The sequence below is a fragment of the Stegostoma tigrinum genome, chromosome X (genome assembly GCF_030684315.1).
Source record: "Stegostoma tigrinum isolate sSteTig4 chromosome X, sSteTig4.hap1, whole genome shotgun sequence".
NCBI lineage: Eukaryota > Metazoa > Chordata > Chondrichthyes > Orectolobiformes > Stegostomatidae > Stegostoma > Stegostoma tigrinum.
The window spans coordinates 18,043,647-18,063,341 of record NC_081404.1 but is presented as its reverse complement, the minus strand read 5'-3'; the positions used below and the strand labels follow the sequence as shown (position 1 = coordinate 18,063,341).

Below are 19,695 nucleotides of genomic sequence, written 5' to 3'. Positions count from 1 at the left end.
CACCTACACTCTCTCCACCTATCTTCTTTACTCTCCATCTTTGGTCCGCCTCCCCCTCTCTCCCTATTTATTCCAGTTCCCTCCCCCCATCCCCCTCTCTGATGAAGGGTCTAGGCCCGAAACGTCAGCTTTTGTGCTCCTGAGATGCAGCTTGGCCTGCTGTGTTCATCCAGCCTCACATTTTATTATCTAGGTTGATTAGAAAAACAGGCTCAATAATAAAAAAAACCCAAGTTGCTTTTCAAATTACATAACTATGTAAATAAAGAATGTAAATAAAGGCCCTATTTTAAAAATTATGTATATGTCCAAGGCAAAAAAAGAAACAATGTATGGGCCCTCTTGTGGTGCAAAAAAAAGACCCAAGCAGCTCCTTGTTAGTACAGTGGTTAACATCACTGCCTGTCATGTGGGAGACTGGGGTTCAGGGAATATCTGGTATCTCTGAGGTGGGGAGAAGTTTAAGGGCTGTTGTGGTGCAGTGGTAGTATCTCTACCTCTGGATTAAGAGGCCTGAGTTTGTCCCATCTATAATATCTACACATGTCATAACATCTGTGAGCAGGTTGATTTAAGACTTAAAAAAAATTAAAAAGGTAGTGCCCCTACCTTTGAGCCAGAAGACCTAGATTCAAGCCTCACCTGCTCCAAAGGTGTCTAAACACATCTCTGAGCAAGTTGATGAGAAAGAAAAGCAGGCTGAGCATTTTGATTTAGCCCCTTCCCGTGCTCTCCAACCCTCCTCATTTTTGATTGTTTGCATTTCCCATAATGGGCTTTGCCAGGGAACCTGGCCTTTAACACCTCAGTGTGGTGATCCCAGTTCTTTGTGTCGCCTGGGGCTGGAGCATTAAAGATCAACTGCCTGTATGTTTCACGGGCATATGTTCCAGCAGCCTCCATATAACAGGAGCCATGCACAAATCACCACCTGGTATGGCTGGAGCTCACCCTGTTGCAGCCCTGGCTGCAGTCCACATAGTGGTGCTTTAACAACCTGCTGCTGGAGAATGAGCAGTTCAGTGATTTGTTCCGTCACTTCTGGATTGACTAGAGAAGGAAGCGTGGGGGCGGGCTGGGCTTCCCACCGTTTTGAGGTTATGGTGGGACGTGGGCAAGGCTCATGTACACATCTTTTGTCAGGACTACCCGAGGGGACCGACAAAGAGGCAGAAATCTAGGTTCAAGGAATTGGAAAAAGAGATGCTTGACCTGGAGTCACATCTCGGTCAGCCTGATGCAGACTCAGTCCTGTGGGATTGTACGAACAGAAGAGGGTGTGCTGAGGGACCTGCAGCTCATTGGGTTCCAGAACGTATATGTGAGTGATGGCTCCTTGAGGACCTAGACCACAGGACCTGTCAGCAGCTCCTGGTGCTGCTTGCTGATGACAGGTCCGTCATCTCAGATCCAGGGGGCATCAGGGCCTAGCCAAAGCCTGTTACACAGCTCTGTTCTCTCCATAGCCATCCAGCAAGGAGGCTCATAGAGTTTTGTGGAAGGACCTGCCACAGGTCAGCCCGGGGAATGTCAGGATGCTCGATGCTCCCATCACTTTAGAGGAGGGGACTGGTGCCATTACCTGACTCTCAAGAGGCAAGTCCTGGGATTGAACAGGGTGATTGTGGAGTACTTCAGGGCATTCTGGCGGGGCAACTGGAGAAATGTTTTTTCACCAAAGAGCTGCCCCTTTTGCAGTGCAGGGCAGTCATCATCCTGCTTCTAAAAGAAGGGGGACTTTCATTTATTTAAAAGCCAGTGTCCAGACTCCCTCCATATTTAGGCCATATAATCCACCCTGACCAGTCCTACACAGTCCCTGGCTGGAGGATCCATGACAATGTCCATCTGGTTCAGGACCTTTTACCCCAAAGGACTGCTCTGTCAATCACCTTCCTGTCCCTCAATCAGGAGAAGGCATTCAACACAGTAGATCACAAGTATCTTGTCCAGCCAGCTGTACATTTGTACAGCCTTTCTTCTACCTTTTGTGAAGGAGGTTTTCAGCGCTGGCTCTGTGTGGGCCGAGCACTGGGGTGGTTCTTTCAGCCTGCGCCAACAATATGCTCCTCATATTCACTGACCCAGCTGACCTGGGGAGGATGCATGAATGCCAGGCAGTGTATCAGGATCAACTGGGCCAAATGTTCTGGCCTCCTGGTTGGTCCATGGTGAGTGGATTCTCTACTAGAGGAGTTACGAGTGTTGAGCTGGAGTACCATCTATCTCCTGTGTGTGGGGATCTACCTCAGCCTAGCTGAGGGACCCTGGCCAGTGGATTGCCCAGAGGTAGAAGCCAAAGTCTTGGCTCACTTTGGCTGCCTGACAGGACTGCTTTGAGTGCTATCTTACAGGAGTCAAGTGCTGGTCATATCCTAACTGTGGCCTTCATGTTGTGGTACCAGCTGGTCTCTTTGACCCTTTCTTGGGGTTTTATTTAAAAAATCCAGGAGTTGCTGCTTCACTTCTTCTGGGACAAGAAGAGGCACTGAGTCTCCCCATTGAGGAGGACATTCAGTTGATGGTGTGCTTCCACACCCAGGCAGTGACTTTCCGTCTTTGGACCCTGCAGCAATACCTCCCAGATGGTGCACCCCAGTGGACATATGTTTTCTGCCGGGTGCAGGACCTCATTTATGACACGCAGCTCCTGTTTATTGACCACAAGGGTCTGCAAGTCTCCCTCAGGATGCTGCCTGTCTTTTACCAGGTTCTGATCAATGTCTGGAAAATGGTCAACTCGTGCCAGGTCTTCATGCCATCAGGAGCAGTGGCTATCATCAGCCACTGCTCAGGAATCCACATCTCCAACATCTTCAAGTGGCTGGGAGAGGGGAGGGCTGGGGCTACGGGGGTGTCCAGACTCAGACACGTGCTGGATAGTGGAGGCCCAGGCTGGCTCTGGTTGCAGGAAATGGCAGACTGGGTGGCGATGGACATCCAGCTCACAGCCAACACCATCAAAATGGTGGTGCTGAGACCTGACGTTGTGCGTGAGTTGGAGGATCCTCAGGTATGCGGTGGAATCCTGTCACTGCTGACCCCTGCTTGGATGGAATTTCACATTGGCCCCAAGGTCCTGAACCTCTGTGCCCCACAACCTGAGCTGTCTCATGGGAATGTCCAATGTGTCCTTCTGCCTGGTGCATAGGGGCTTTTTGAACAGGCTGCTGTTGTACACACCACCTTGACTCCTTCATCTGCTTGTCTGGGCACCCCAGGCAGTGGGGATCCCCAATGAAGGTTGCTATACACAGGAGTCCTCCCACTTTCCATTCACAGACCTTGGATGGAAGATATTGCATGCATCAGTTCCCTATATTCTCAGATTGTGGTAGTTTACAGATTCCCAGCCTAAACAGATTATCATGCGGTGTGGTGGAGTCCATGCATAATGAAGGTATTGGTTGTGGGCAATTACATCCCCTTTTTAGTTATTTGAGAAATCTTTTGTTGTGCTTTTGGTTGCACTTCAGCCCCGCATTCCTGATCTTTGAGTATCCGGTACGGAGGGATGTGGCAGATTGAAGGACCTCCTGGTGGTTCTGCTCCTGGGCCCAGCCAAGCTGGCTGTAAACAGGTCCGGGTGGCAGGCTGTAGAGGGAGTGGTTCTCTGCTGACTGTCTGCCCCTCATCTGTGGCTATGTTCATGCTGGGGTGTCACTGGAGAGGGAGCACAGGGTATCCACCAATGCTGTTGAGGCCTTTAGAGAGAGATCGGCACTGAAACATTATAGTGCTTTATCTCTCCTTCCAATTCCATTTTGATTTAGCACCTTCCCACTTCCCCCTGCCTTTCCCTCACTTTATGATGGTTTGCATTGCTGTTAAAGGGTTTTGCACATAAAGTATTCATTTGGAAACTTGAGTGATTTATTAGTGGTGGTTAATAGAAAGACAAAAAAAACCCCACAGTGATTTGATGATGGAGGGGAAGGAAAACCTGCATAACTGACTGTCCTGGGCTGGTACTAGCCAGGGTACGCCACAAGTAGTGGCTGTTTTTTGGTATTCAACAATAAACGATGTTCTTTTCCAGTTGGGCTTCCTGAGTTGATACACTGGCCTTGCAACTGTATATCTGCAATCTCCCCGAACTGCACAACTCTTCAATATCTGAGATAACAAGGTGTAGAGCTGGATGAACACAGCAGGCCAGGCAGCATCAGAGGAGCAGGAAAGCTGACGTTTTGAGTCTGGACCCTTTTTTCTGAAGAAGGGTCCAGACCCGAAACATCAGCTTTCCTGCCCCGCTGATGCTGCCTGGCCTGTTGTGTTCATCCAGCTCTACACCTTGTTATCTCAGACTCCAGCTTCGGCAGTTCATACTATCTCCCTCAATATCAGTGCTCCTTTAACTCTGGCTTGCTGAGCATCTCTGATTTTAAATGCAGCACCATTTGCCTTCAATTGCCTGGAATTCCCTCTTTAAACTTCTCACTCTCTCCAATTTGCTTTTGTTCTCTAAAATACTCCTTAAAACATCTCCCTTTGACCAAGCCTTTGGTCATTTACTCTAATATCTCTTTATATGGCGTGGTGTCAAATGTTGCTTTAATTTCTCTTGTAAAATGCCTTGTGATGTTTTGTTATAAACATAGGTTCTTGTAATGTAGGTAACATGGCAGCCAACTTGCAAAAAAGTATGCTCTCTTAAAAAGCAATGAGATATTGACCAGCTAATCTATTTTTGTGATGTTCATGGGTAAAAATTAGGCCAGTAGAACTCCTCAGTTCTTTCAATAATTTTGGAAGCTTTACATTCCCCTGAAAAGGTAGACAGGTACTCAGTTCACATCTCGTCTGAAAAATGGCAGCTCAGACAGTGCAACATTCCCTCAGTACTGTACTGCAGGATCAGCCGAAATTAGATGCTCAAGTTTCTGATGTGGAACTTATGCCTGTGAGTCAGAAGGTCATAGATTTGAGTGCTACCCATTGATCTCTGTCCCACACATAATGTTATAATTGGAAAATGCCCGCAAGAAATAAAAAGACCTGTACTTTTGGGATACATATTTCATTTGAGATAGAATGGCATTTACCACAAGCAGCAAGTGAGAGATGGCAGAATGAGGATAATGTTTTTGATTGTAAGAAGAGCTTGTGAAATCTTTTGAATGATGAAAATCTCTGAGGGATTTTGTAATGTCACCTGATCTTGGCGGTTGAATCAGGTAATTACTATTTTACAGTTTGGGGAGAACATCAGGAGCAATCCCATAATTAATAACTAATGCAGTTACACACAGTGTTGCAAAGTCTAAACTTTTTTTTGCATGATGCCCAGAGTGGATTGATGATTTTTGTTCTATTTTAAACACAATGATTTATGCAATTAGAGACCCCAAATGCACCAAGGCTGCTCATACTGATCTGTAACAAAGCTAATCTCAATTCAAAAAGGAGAATGTTATTCCATCTGATTTAATGAGAGTGCCTGCACCCGGTGCAGTGAGACATCACTCAAATCAGATGGAAATCTTTAGAGCCCATGTGATTTTGTGTTAAAATCACCACTAAACGCGAGGAACAACAACTTGTCTTGATGTCGCTGCTTAAATATGGTAAAGTGTCCCAAGATGTTTTATACAAGACAATAGTTTACACGCTCTAGAGATAATGGGAACTGCAGATGCTGGAGAATCCAAGATAACAAAGTGTGAAGATGGATGAACACAGCAGGCCAAGCAGCATCTCAGGAGCACAAAAGCTGATGTTTTGGGCTGAGACCCTTCATCAGAGAGGGGGATAGGGTGAGGGTTCTGGAATAAATAGGGAGAGAGGGGGAGACGGACCGAAGATGGAGAGAAAAGAAGATAGGTGGAGAGGAGAGTATAGGTGGGGAGGGGATAGGTCAGTCCAGGGAAGACGGACAGGTCAAGGAGGTGGGATGAGATTAGTAGGTAGGAGATGGGGGTGCGGCTTGGGGTGGGAGGAAGGGATGGGTGAGAGGAAGAACAGGTTAGGGAGGCAGAGACAGGCTGGGCTGGTTTTGGGATGCAGTGGGGGGATGGGAAGAGCTGGGCTGGTTGTGTGATGCAGTGGGGGGAGGGGACGAACTGGGCTGGTTTTGGGATGCAGTTGGGGAAGGGGAGATTTTGAAGCTGGTGAAGTCCACATCGATACCATTGGGCTGCAGGGTTCCCAAGTGGAATGTGAGTTGCTGTTCCCAGGTTGCAGGAACAGCAACTCATATTCCGCTTGGGAACGCTGCAGCCCAATGGTATCAATGTGGACTTCACCAGCTTCAAAATCTCCCCTTCCCCCACTGCATCCCAAAACCAGTCCAGCCTGTCTCTGCCTCCCTAACCTGTTCTTCCTCTCACCCATCCCTTCCTCCCACCCCAAGCCGCACCTCCATTTCCTACCTACTAACCTCATCCCACCTCCTTGACCTGTTCGTCTTCCCTGGACTGACCTATCCCCTCCCCACCTATACTGTCTTCTCCACCTATCTTCTTTTCTCTCCATCTTCGGTCCGCCTCCCCCTCTGTCCCTATTTATTCCAGAACCCTCACCCCACCCCCCTCTCTGATGAAGGGTCTGGGCCCAAAACTTCAATTTTTGTGCTCCTGAGATGCTGCTTGGCCTGCTGTGTTCATCCAGCTTCACACTTTATTATCTTAGTTTACACACTCTACCTTGTTTTTCCCCTTTTAAGATTCTTTTTAAAATCTTTGTGTTATACCAATTGTTTAGTCGCTCGTCCTAATATCTTTTTATTCACTTTGCTAATCGCTCCTGTGAAGGCCCGCATTTTATGTCGCCCTGTTGAATTTTTTTTTTGCCTCTGTTCTTTTCCTTTTAGACTATCTCCCCAAACAAAATCGCCATCTTTGCCTTTAAATTCAGCACATGGGTGCTTTGATCTTTGTTACACATGAGGATTCAGTGCTTCCTGGTTGTGCACATGTCATTGTGAGCCATGTATCATGTGAGTTACCATGCAAATGGTGTCATCAGGAGTTGTTGGGCCTCATGGCTTAATTTGGTTTCATGTACATGGTAATCAAGGCAACTTCATTTTTAAGAGTTTTTTGCAAGCAAAAAGCCTGACTCGATTTACTCTTCACTAAAACTGATTTTGATTGTATTTTACTTTTACTGCACACAAGTGAAGTAAAATTGCTTTCCTTGTCTCTGGGCTTTTTGGATGAAAAATACTGTACAGGAGTTTACCTGCCTTATCTGGTGTAGGTGAGGCACAGGAGTCATTTTACAGCCAGTGAGATAACAGGCGAATTGGTAGAAAGAGTGCAAAGAAACCTCTAAGCAACTCAGTCCACTACAAAGGAAACCCGGAGTGAGGCAATCCATCGCAACAGACCCCAGAGTTTAAAAGCCAGGTGGGAAACCACACCGAAGCTTCATCAGAGGCTGCACTGAGGGTGTTACCAAGCACGGTAACAAAATGTCTGGAACAACAAACCAGCTCTGCGAGCCAACCAACCTCAACACCCACGACCCGAGCTACAAATCTACTCCACAACACGCTCAAACTGGCAAGGAAATAGGAAAACTACGCTAACTCATCTAACTAACTTTCCATGCAACATCTGTTTACTTGCAGCAGTCTGGAGATTGCAAATTGGACTTACCAATCTTCTCAGAACCCATCAAGCCACAGTGGAAACAAGTCAACCCTGAGTCAGAGGAGCTACTTAAGACATACTGGTGAGGTTTGTCAAGTTTAAAATTATACAGCATTTCTGTTTTATTCAGTGATCTATTTTGTTTTGCAATTTATTTCAGCTAGGAATGTACAGTGTTGTATCTGTATGGGACACTATTTCAACTTGTACGTTGGTTTTTCCAGGCAAGAAATGTCCGAAGAAACCTAATTCTGGCTCTGGATTCCTACAGGCAACTAAGATTCACTTAAAGTCATTTCAGTGGAAGTGAGGGCTTGCTATACTGAATAGTTTCCCTTGTCTGGAGAGTTTAGAGCAATGGATCATAATCTCAGGATAAGGGATCAGCCAGTTAAGACCCAAGATGAGAAGTTTCTTCACTTTATCTTTGGAGTTCTCTATTCAAGAGCTTTGGATGCCCAGTCGTGAGTATATTCAAAACAGGAATTGATGGATCTTTGGGTAATAATGAATATAGTGTTAGTGCAGGAAGGTGAAGTTTAGATACAAGATCAGCAATGATCTAGTCGAATGGTAGAGTGAGCTAAAAGGGCCAGATGGCCTACTCCTACTCCTATATCGATGCAGTCTTCCTCTTGGCTTTCCACGTTGAACGAAGTTGTGATTAGAACTGTTGGCTCCATGGAGCCATGCCTTAACTTAATAAGCACCTCATTCAAAAATAAGGTGAAAAACGCATTTAAGCTTACTGCTCTTTCAATGTTTGAAAGTTAATCCACTCTGCAAATTTTTTATGGTGTTTCCTACATAGGTGTCACCCCTTTTTGTGCACTGTCTTTCTGAATTTCCACTGATTCTGTAAATCTTTCACTGTTCAAACATTTACATTTGAGCTGTCTTGTTCAAGGAAACTTCAAAAGGAATTAAGCTCCCCACCCAGCCCCAGACTTACTTTTAATCCTTTAGCTGGTATTTTTTTAAACGTGAAAGGATTTTCAAAGCCAGCATTGCAACGTACTCCTCCCCTTCACCTCTCAACTGTCTCATTTAATAAGGGTCACTCAACATCAAACCATATAATTGAGGAAGGTGCCATGATGGACAGGGTTCCTGTCAGCAAAATCAGAAACAGGAACCCGTGTCTTGGCATTAATGCAGATTCTACATATCTCATTGTTGGACTGGATTCCTGCCCCTCGCTGTGTACTCCCAGCAAGAACATCAATGTGTTTTTGCATTGTTTTTATTTCAAACAAAAACAGAACAGTAATATAAATGGAATTGGTGTAAATTGTGTTCTCAAAGCCTTTCTTTTCTCCTCAATGATGCAAATAATATTAGAGAAAGAAGAGTTTCAGGACTGAGGACTTGGGTGCTGTAAAGGTAGGAGCATATAAATAAATAAGATAGGTGGAGAAATATTGGGCTTAAAGAATCACTGACATTGAAATGCATAAGCTTTTAAAATGCAAGTTTTTCATCACAGCAGGGAGCAGTGTGAGAGCAGGAGTTTGCTGCAATATAAAAGGCAATGATGTTGCTACATACAAGCAAGAATTAAAGGTTGCTTACAGCAAAGCTATGGTCAAGGAAAGCCATGATTAAAAGTAATACTGTGTTTTGAAAAGGCATGGGTTTTCTCATTTTGGTTTGGGAATTGGTTTGAACAACTGGGAGTTCATAAAACATCAGATATTGTTGCATCCAGCATGAACCAGGTCATAACAAAATGGTAGAAGGAGATGTCATATTTCTACTTGACAAGAAAGAGACCTATTGCTACCTTTGGGACCTGGTGGCATGATCAGGCTTGGAGAAGCCATCTTCTTGCCTCCTTATTAAAATTTATGCATGGATTTATCAGATGCGAGACTAGTGTGCACGTTTCTTTGGGTATTTAAGATTAATGTTTTGAGATGAATCAATGCAGTGAATTATCAAATATTATTGTTTCTAGCTTTATAAATCCAATTGAAGGGTAAAGGATTTACATAATACTTTAAAAATCTTACATCTACATACACTTTCTGTTTGGAAAATTTCACTTCCTGCCGTTATATTTCTGTCAGACCTTTATCAGCTTAGAAATTTATAAATTTCTATCTTCACCTTTATAATAGAACTTATGTATGTAAACATGTCACATGGTAATTATACCCTCCTGGCAGTGGTGACACCACAGTACCCAGTTTTGTGTCTCCCCACTTTGCAGTACAGTACAGGAGAGCATGTCCAATGATCTGTCAGTTCTGTTTTCCAAATTGTCATGAGCCTTGTTGAACTGTAAATAACAAAATCTGTTGAAATTAAAAGAAAACAAAGACAACATTTGACTTTAAAATAGTTTTGATGTAAAAAATTTCCACACATCCTGGTCCAATTATCTTCCACCTGAGAACTCTACTTCCCTAATACTCAGTTTTAATTCCAACATACAAAGCCACGAGAGGTGAGTGCATCTGACCTGCAAGTATCATATTCACTTCCTGTAAGACTTATCACATCACTGTTGTTATTTTGTTGGAGCTCACTGTAAGCAGCATCCTAGGAGATCTGCCTAAAGTATGTTTAAAAGCAGTACATCTTGCATGCAAAATACCTGAACACAGGAGCCAGCCACCATGTTCTCTCTAAGCAATTGGATTTCAAAAAGAAACACACAGGGATTTTATTCCTAGTTCTGCCTGGCAGCCTTGAGATCAATTTGATTCTGACCTCACCACAGACATTTTCTTAAATTACACAGAATGCACTCTAAATGACCAGAGGTGCCATTTACTTAACAACAAATAGACTTTATGGCTTTAAAGAAATTATTCTCCAACTTAGTAGCAGATATGTTGTCCATGATATGGCAAATATCCTTAAAGCAACATACTGTACATATGCACGAGTGTACATGTGTGTGTCTATACAAGTGTCGTGTTCTAGATATTAATTTTTTTGCAGGTGCAATTTTTTTTTAAATCGAAAAAGGAACTGAAGCCTCAAGTTTAAAACAGTGCTCTGATTGAATTCAGCAGTAGCAACTATCAGGATTTTCTACTCAGACCTGTGGTGTTAAAAGGCTAGCAGCAAACATATGCTCCAGTCCTCAAACTACCACTGTACAATACTAAAAGAATCCACTGTATTTTTTAAAATCATATACCAGATGCCATAATTTGTTACGAATACAAACTAATCCAAATGAAAAAGGTAACACCTGCCAGCTTGTTCAATCGATTTAGGTGAAATAAGTTAGCAGTGATCTATATCCAGAAATTTTCAAACACACGACAATCTGTAACTTCACTTAATCCACGAATTAACTTGTAATAGATTTGAATGAAGTTGCATCCCCCTTCACTAATTCAACAACACTTGACTCCAACAGTGTGACAATTGAAAATTACTTCATTGGCTGTAAAGTTTTTTGACGTCCTGGAATCTTGAAAGGAATTGTATGAATGCAAGTCTTTTTGGTTCATTTCCAAACATGAAGTAGAACCCAGGATGCACCTAATATTGTTTTTATTCTCATGAACCATCCTTATTGGGTCTCTAAATAACCCTGGAGAATTAATGTGCTGAAGTGAATTGATTTGTTTGCATTTAACATGACATTACAACCGATAAAAGCCACTCTTACCTGTGTTTTATGTCTCGAATGACTTGAAAAGAGAATTCTGTCCCATCTAGTGGCCTAAATGGAAGGGCAGTGCCTGACATTCTGCATCATCCAGCTTTGATTCAAGTACATTCATAATTGGACACAGGAGAGTCAAACATTTACTGCACAGAAAAGCTGCTCCTTGCTCATGATGTAAAATGATTATTAAATGAGTTGGGCACACATGCTAAATTTATTAGCAAACAGGGTACAGCACAAGTAGTGACACTAGACAATGTTACATAGCTGAGGCATAGGTCCTGGGTTTATAGATTTTGGAATGACAATGAATAGAAACAGGGGCAGATTTCTCTGCTGCATTCTGGCTCCACTTCCCATATAAATTTTGACTTTCAGCACCAGAGATTCTAAAAGGATCCAGAACTTGACTTGAATATTGGGTTAGTTATTTCTTCCATTGAGGCCTTGTGACTGGTGTACTGATTAACTGCAGCCACATGAAAGAACAGCTTTGAGAACAGTCAAAATTTTGGAGTGAGCTGCTAACTGCTTTCCCTACATCACTTCTGCTTCCCCAAATTGAAGAGAAGACATATTTGCCATCTATTGGCACACAAGTATCAGATAAACCCACAACATGAGCTGCCTGATGAATTGATGTGTTTATAGGGCATTCTGAGCCAGACCTGGTCAGGGCTTCTTTCTTATGCTCCCTAACCCCCAAACCTTTGGTGAATCATTCTGCCAGAACTTGCTGTTCAAATTCTCACATAAAGAAAGATTACTTGGTCAAAGTACCAGAGAACTGTCAGTGACTGTGAAATCAAACCAGAAATCTGTGCTTTTCAGGAGAGGCTGGAGTGTGCAGGGTAGAAGAAAAACAGAAAATCATCCCAAAAATCAGACAGTGAGATTTATTACTCAAAGAAAAGGAAACCAGTTGTCGTTAGTATATAGTTTTGGAATTTCAGCTTATTATAAAATGGCCTGACTGAGCTGGCTTTTCAAGGCATTTTGCTTGTGTCTGGATTTCTGTAAACCGCTGATTGAAAAGAAACTATCATCTCATCTTAGATTTAATTAGTCGCTGATGGGCAACTGAATCTAAATTAATGCTGTTACAACTGAGGTGATCTGCTGTTTTACAAGGTGGTGATAATATTTTGGGGGGAGTTGGTGTCAAGGACACATTCTGCAGAGTCAGGACAATGCCAATATCTGACCACCTTTTATAATACTTGTCTGTTCCATCTCTCCTGATTTTTCTGAAGAGTTAATCCTATGCCAAGGGCATTATTACCCAGGTTCAGGCCTACTGCACCATTCAAAATTTCCATTCTTTATATGCAAGTTGACAGCTTTCTGACTGTGTAGGGAGAAGAAAGCACACCCAAACCTCATGTCATCAACCCAATAGAACATAGAACAGTACAGCACAGAACAGGCCCTTCAGCCCACAATGTTGTGCCGACCATTGATCCTCATGTATGCACCCTCAAATTTCTGTGACCGTATGCATGTCCAGCAGTCTCTTAAATGTCCCCACTGACCTTGCTTCCACAACTGCTGCTGGCAATGCATTCCATGCTCTCACAACTCTCTGTATAAAGAACCCGCCTCTGACATCCCCTCTATACTTTCCTCCAACCAGCTTAAAACTATGACCCCTCGTGCTAGCCATTTCTGCCCTGGGAAATAGTCTCTGGCTATCAACTCTATCTATGCCTCTCATTATCTTGTATACCTCAATTAGGTCCCCTCTCCTCCTCCTTTTCTCCAATGAAAAGAGACCGAGCTCAGTCAACCGCTCTTCATAAGACAAGCCCTCCAGTCCAGGCAGCATCCTGGTAAACCTCCTCTGAACCCTCTCCAAAGCATCCACATCTTTCCTATAATAGGGCGCCCAGAACTGGACGCAGTATTCCAAGTGCGGTCTAACCCAATGTCTGCATGTTAGCTGCTTCCCTTGTACTACAGAAAGCACCAGCAATAGAATAGCTGATGGCAGATATTTTTGAATCAACCTGTTCAGAAATGTTATTACACACCACTGGAGAAGGCAGGCATCAACCTGGGTCTCCTGGTTCAGAGGTAGGGACACTACCACTGCACTACAAGAACACTAGGATAGCTGATGGCATCACCAGCAACCATGTCAGGTTACATGATGCCTAGAAGATTTACTGAAAGATGGTCATGCAGGGAACTCTCCCTGTTCTGTATATATTATACATAATTCAATAAAAGGTTCCTGTTCCAAAGACTTGATCCATGTCTGTCTGTCTGCTTGTTTACTAAATAGAGATCAGGACAATGGGAACCCTGGCTGACTCCACACTCCTCCCTCACCCAAGGGACTTCAACTATAGAGCCTCTGGTACACTTCAAAGTTAAGATCAGCGAATGCTACAGACTGGAAATGAAACCTGGAATCTCATTAGCTTGTACAACTCAGGTGGGCATTGCACACAGCAACTGTAGAAACTACAAAGAAATGTCCTGCATATATGGAAGAGCATTTTAATAGATTGGAACTTTCTCACCTGGATTATGAATTGTTGGAGATGTTGAGTGAAATACAGGTGGACACCTTTCAAAGTAAAGGAAAAAGAGAACTTGCATAAGCCCAGGAAGTCCCAAAGTGCAAAGTAGCACTTTTTGAAGTGTAATCACTGTTTTAATGTCGGAAACATAGCATCCAATTTGCACATAGCAAATCCTCACAAACTGTAAGGTGATTCTGATATGAATTAGATGTTGAATGAGGAATAAATATTGGCAGGACACTGAGAGAACTCCCCTGCTGTTCTTTGAAACAGTACCATGAGATCTTCTACTTGCTCTTGACAGTGCCTCAGATTAATGTTTCATGCAAAAATGGCACCTCTCGCAGTTCAACACACCATCAGTACTGCACTGGAGTGTCAGACTGGATAATGTGTTTAAATCTCTGGGATTTGATTCAGAGAGCACTGACAGAGTGTCAGATCTTCCTTCCAACATAAGATCAGAATTGTGGATATTTACTGATGATGTTCAGCATCATTTGTGACTCCTCTAACACTGAAGCAGTCCAGGTTCAAATGAAGCAACACCAGGACAATATCCGGGTTTGGGCGTTTTTTCCTTCGTTCACAAGATATGGGCATCGCTGGCCAGAAAGCAGTTAAGAATCAACCACATTGCTGAGAGTCTGGAGAGACATGTAGGCTAGACAGATAAAAAAGGCAATTTACTTCCCTAACGGGCATCAGTGAACCAGATGGATTTTTCTAACAACCAAAATAGTTTCATGGTCAATATTAGACCCTTAATTTTTAATTTTTATTGAATTCAAATTTACCATCTGCCATGGTGGCATTCAAACTAGGGTCTTCAAAATCTTACCTGTGTCACTGGATTACTAGTCTCACGATAATACCACTAGGCCATCTCCTCCCAAATATGTGGGGATGTATTGATATGAGTCATATTTGCCCAACACAAGTGCCAGGTCAATGACCAACTCTTAAAAAGAGAGAATCTAACCATCACCCCTTGGCATTTAATGGCATTTACCATTGCTAAATCCCCTACTATCAACATCTTAGGCCCATAAATAGATTACCATTGACTGGAAACTGAACTGGATTAACCATATAAATACTGGGGTACGAGAGCAGGTCAGAAGCAAGGATATCAGAAGCTAGGAATCCAAAGCAGATAACTCACCTATTGCCTTTCCAAATCCTGTCCACAATCCAGGATAAAGCGGCCATCTTGGTTGGCATCCCATCCACCAGCTTCAACATTTACTCATTTCACTGTGGACACACAGTGGCAGTGGTGTGTATCATCTGCAAGATGCACTACCTTAACTCTCAAAATCTCCTGCAACAGCATCTTCCTAACCCACAAATTCCACCATTTAAAAGGAGAAAGGTAGCAGATACATGGTAACACCACCACCCACAAGGTGCATCTAAATTGCACACCATCCTAATTTAGAACCATCTCACCCTTGCTATTAGATGGTAGTGGTCACGGACTGAGAAGGTGCTGTCTAGGAAGCCTTAGTGAATTTCTACAGTGCATCTTGTAGATGGTATATACTGGTGCCACTGTACAACCATGCTGAAGGGAATGAATGTTTCTGCCAATTAAATGTGCTGCTTTGTCTTGGACAGCGTCAAGCTTCTTGAGTATTGTTGAAGCTGCACTCATCCAGGCAAGCGTATTTCATCACATTCCTGACCTGTACCTTGTAGATGGAGAACAGACTTGGAGGAGTCAGGAGGCGAGTTATTTGCTGCAGGATTCCTAGCCTCTGACCTGCTCTTGTAGCCACAGTATTTATATAGTTAGTCCAGTTCAGTTTCTAGTCAATGGTAGTCTTCTGGACGTTAATAGTGGGGGTAAAATTCAGTGATGGTAATGCCATTGAATGTTAATTGATGTTTAGGACTTCCTTCGTTTGACATAGTTATTGCATGCCACCTATGTGGCATGTATGTTATCTGCCACTTATCAGCCCAAACAGCGTAGGTTTTGCTGTATTTGGAGGTGCATCAGTTTGCAGCTGGACTGATCAGTTTTTAACATATTTTATTCCATTTTTTGGAAAATTCATTGTAATACATTTTCACTTGATTGGCTTCTCAAATCAATGCGACTAGCATCACAATTTCCAGTAAGGACCGGCATATTTTTAGTTTGAAGGCCAAACCTTTCCAGCTTCTGTAGCTTTGCACTGTGTTTTCACTTCTGACCTTCAACTATATTTTCCACACAGCTTGGACACCATGTCACCCTGTACCATACCCATGTTTTAAACTTCGTACAGCTAAGGTAAAGGGTCAGTCATTGCAGACTGCTCACTGGGAACCTCCACTGCCAACTTAATGGACAAATTGTGGGCAATAAAAGGCCAAAGTTCTCACTTCTCCAGCTGTACAGATCTCCAACCTGCTGGAGAGTTTCAAGATATCAACTGCATGAAACTTCAACCACCAGCTCCACACAGTATAGATGCAGAATGAGAGGTTGTTGTTGGTAATTGAGAAGTCATGAAATCAAACCCAGTTGCCCATCAATATTTACTGACTCTCATAATATCACATTCTGCAAGTCAGATTGGGCTCTTACTATGTTACACTTTCAACTCCTCTGTCCAACACAATCAACAGGGAAAACTTTAGTCTATCTAAACAGATAAAATGAACCTGAAAAGAGGATTCACCTAAATTAGCTGGAGGGCTTGAATTATGCTTGTATGATATTAATACATAGCACATTTTAACAGGTCTCCAGTGTTTGCTAATTAGATTGTTTGTTCAAATATATATAGGAATTTCATCCTGGATTGTATTCAAGTATATTTAAAAACGTGCCCTGTATATATTAGAATGCACTCTTATCAAGAGAAGCCATTCTTGAATGTGACATGTACGCTTTGTGGAACCAAGATAGGTTATACTAAATTGATCATTTATACATTTCTGCAGTGGCACATTTGGATAATGTACGTAAATTATATCTCGAAATTCCTCACAAACCTATATTTAAAATTTGCTGAATACTCTTAAGGACGCCCACCTGAAAAACCAAATTTATTTGCAGACCACCATTTGCATATAAATTATTTTTCTCCCAACTCGAGGTGGGAGGAGAAGAAAACAGTGACATGCGTTAAATTAAAAGGTGAAATACATAGATAACTTATTGCCGAGATCCCACAGCATATTGGAACTGATGTTCGTTATTGCACGTTTTTGGCGGGGCAGTTTTTAAACAAACTCTTTTGCGTTCCATTATTCATTGATTCAGTTTGTTTCTTTTTTCTCTCTTTATAAAATACTGGTTCTGGGGTTTCCAAGCTTTCAAGTGAGATTTTTTTAAAAAAATGTTTAGAAAACAAAGATGGCAAATTTCAGACATAGAAGTTGGGGCCTGTGTCCAGGCCTATTTTTCGTTCCGTCACACCAAGCTTACTGATCTCATTCTGACACTTCAGTTAACATCCTTTTACAACCCTGGTGGTGGTACTTGTTTTTTTTGTGGCGAGTCTGTAAAGTTTGTGAACAGTAAGTTGTCCTTTTTATTTCATTTCAGACTGTTGTAACTCGCATGACCAGCTCTCTATTTGAGCTGTTACCATTCTGAGTGTTGTTAGGCCTCAGATAGCTGAGAATGTGCAGGATGGTATATCCACAGTGATGATTCAAAATGGTTCCAGTGCGCTGAGTGGAACTCCTGTCATTGTTTGATGAATGGTTCGTCCGTGAATTTCTTCCCCCTGTCTTGCTTGTCCCACTAATGGCTTCCCCTAGGTCCTTGGATTTTTCATAGTTCAGTACCTTCCATTGCTGATTAACAGCTTGCCAGCGCTTAAAGATTCGGTACACAGACGATCCCTCATGAATGATGAGGCCTGAAAAAGAGTATTCAAATTTTTAAACGCAAAAACAATGTCATTCATTATGTTATCATCATTTAGCAGTAATTAATATTTCATAGCTGCCAAGACTCTTGACAAGGCACAAACATTTTGAAATCATTCTTCAGCCAACGCATCCTAAGTCAACAGTGTGGTTCACCTCCCATTCAGCTGGCTGCACTTGACCTGCACAATCATTTGGAATTCCATTTGGTTGTATCATCAGATTCTTTCCTTTACTGATTTACTAAGGTTAATAAAATCGAGGAAACAAAGCATAAGCTTAATATAAGATAATGATTTATCCATGAGGCAATATTGCCTTTTATGGGAGTGCAGGTGACAACTCAGATAGCCCTTCCTCTCTTGGCTACACTTAGGACAGAAAGATTTGCATGGATTTGAAAGTTTTGCAGACTCTTGGTAAAATGAGGGCGAGCCTATGTCAAGGTGACTATAAATTGAGTGTCTGTTTCACACAGCAAGCATTCAGAAAAGGCAGAATCAACCCTACAAACAAGGTAAGTTGAGGAGGGGGCACTTTGAAAATTACTCTGCCAGATTAGAACAAAAAACAAAGCACCATTACTCAATAAATCTTCTCTAAAAAAGATACAGTTTGGAATCTAGTGTTCTGTAATGGGTTTCCCATCCTCCAGGATTGCCCTAAAGTCTCCACGAATTAAAGATTAAATCAACGGGACACTGCTACAAGTTAAATCCAGGCAAAATAAAATCTCAGGGTCGATATTAATTTTTGAACGTTTTCAATTATTGAGGTTGCAGACTTGCTCACCGAGCCACAGTGTTTGATTGCAGACATCTCGTCACCCTGCTTGGTAACACCATCAGTGCACCTCCAGTGAAGCGTCTGTGTTCTGTCTTGTTATTTATATGCCTTAGTTTGCTGGGGTGGTTGGCATTACTTCTGGTTCTGTTTCTCAGATACCAACCACCCCAGCAAACCACGGCATATAAATAACAAGCCGGACAGAACACCAAAGTTTCAACAGAGGTGCATTGATGATGTTACCGAGCAGGGTGACGAAACGTCTGCAATCAAATACACAGGCTCGGTTGCAAGTCTACAACCTCATTCACAAATCTTCTCAAAAACGTTATTTTTCAATTATTAGCTGTCAAAATGTTGAAGGTGGGGAAAGAATGGCTTGTCTCATCAAAAGTCAAGTTAAATCCAATTGGTTAACACTTTCCAATTGGCGGTGGAGAGCCATTTGGAGAATTTACTAGTTGTGGGAGTGTGGCAGAATGTGAATATATCCAGCCAGAGTTGGCAACGATAGTTCTTTTGAATTTTTGCCCCATCCTGTAAATTGAACAGTTAGTAAAATTTGTGGCCTTAATTCCCTGGAGAAAACAATTTCATTTTGTATGTAAAGATGTATGGAAAATGCAATTGTGACATCCACTAGTGCTGTTAATAAGATGCTCATAAAATGTTCAGTCTCCTCTTGCTTCAGTGGAATACGATAAATCCCATATAGTACTTCACAAGATGTAGCTGTCTGTTGACCCAACCCACTGTATCCTTTAGTCCCTATTTCCACTCAGCAACTTTTAATAGCTGTCCTTTTACTCAGTTTTTCCTCTCTTCTCTCCATTATTATCCTTGCCTAGGATTGGCAGCCTGGAACAATGGGAGTAAAGGCAGGGAGGATTAATAACATCCTGTGTTTTGAATGCCAATGGAATTATTTGCGGGCGGTGTATTGAAAGCCTATATGATTAGATGAGCATTTAGTGTTGAATTTGCTTCATTATGTCAATAAGCTTCAAAACAGGATGCTTGTGAGGGTTAACTTATAGTTAGAGGAACACAGCAGGCCAGGCAGCATCAGAGGAGCAAGAAAGTTGATGTTTCGGGCTGGGATCCTTCTTCAGAAATGGGGAGGGGGAAGGGAGACGTTTCAGGTTGGGGCTGTGTCCTCCAGCTCCATAATGTGTTATCTCTGACTCCAGCATCTTCAATTCTCGCTGTCTCTAACCTGTATTTAGGATGGTGATTTAAAACAATAAAGCAGGCAAACCCCAAGGGTGTTCAAGATATTCAA

At 42.6% G+C, this 19,695-nt stretch overlaps 1 protein-coding gene and 1 long non-coding RNA gene across 2 annotated transcripts in view; one reads left to right on the top strand and one right to left on the bottom strand.

Annotated features, from left to right (window-relative positions):
- The window catches only part of LOC125448276 (uncharacterized), a 143,976-nt gene that overhangs the window by 95,371 nt on the left and 28,910 nt on the right, over positions 1–19,695 (top strand). Inside the window, exons 9-11 of the long non-coding RNA XR_009443518.1 lie at positions 7,574–7,677; positions 7,820–8,059; positions 13,511–13,663. This is a non-coding gene — a long non-coding RNA (uncharacterized LOC125448276). The remainder of the gene's footprint in view (positions 1–7,573; positions 7,678–7,819; positions 8,060–13,510; positions 13,664–19,695) is intronic.
- The window catches only part of LOC125448272 (E3 ubiquitin-protein ligase MARCHF9-like), a 49,621-nt gene continuing 45,498 nt past the window's right edge, over positions 15,573–19,695 (bottom strand). Inside the window, exon 4 of the mRNA XM_048523444.2 lies at positions 15,573–17,617. Within this exon, the coding sequence (XP_048379401.1) occupies positions 17,295–17,617 (323 nt within the window). The 3' untranslated portion in view covers positions 15,573–17,294. The remainder of the gene's footprint in view (positions 17,618–19,695) is intronic.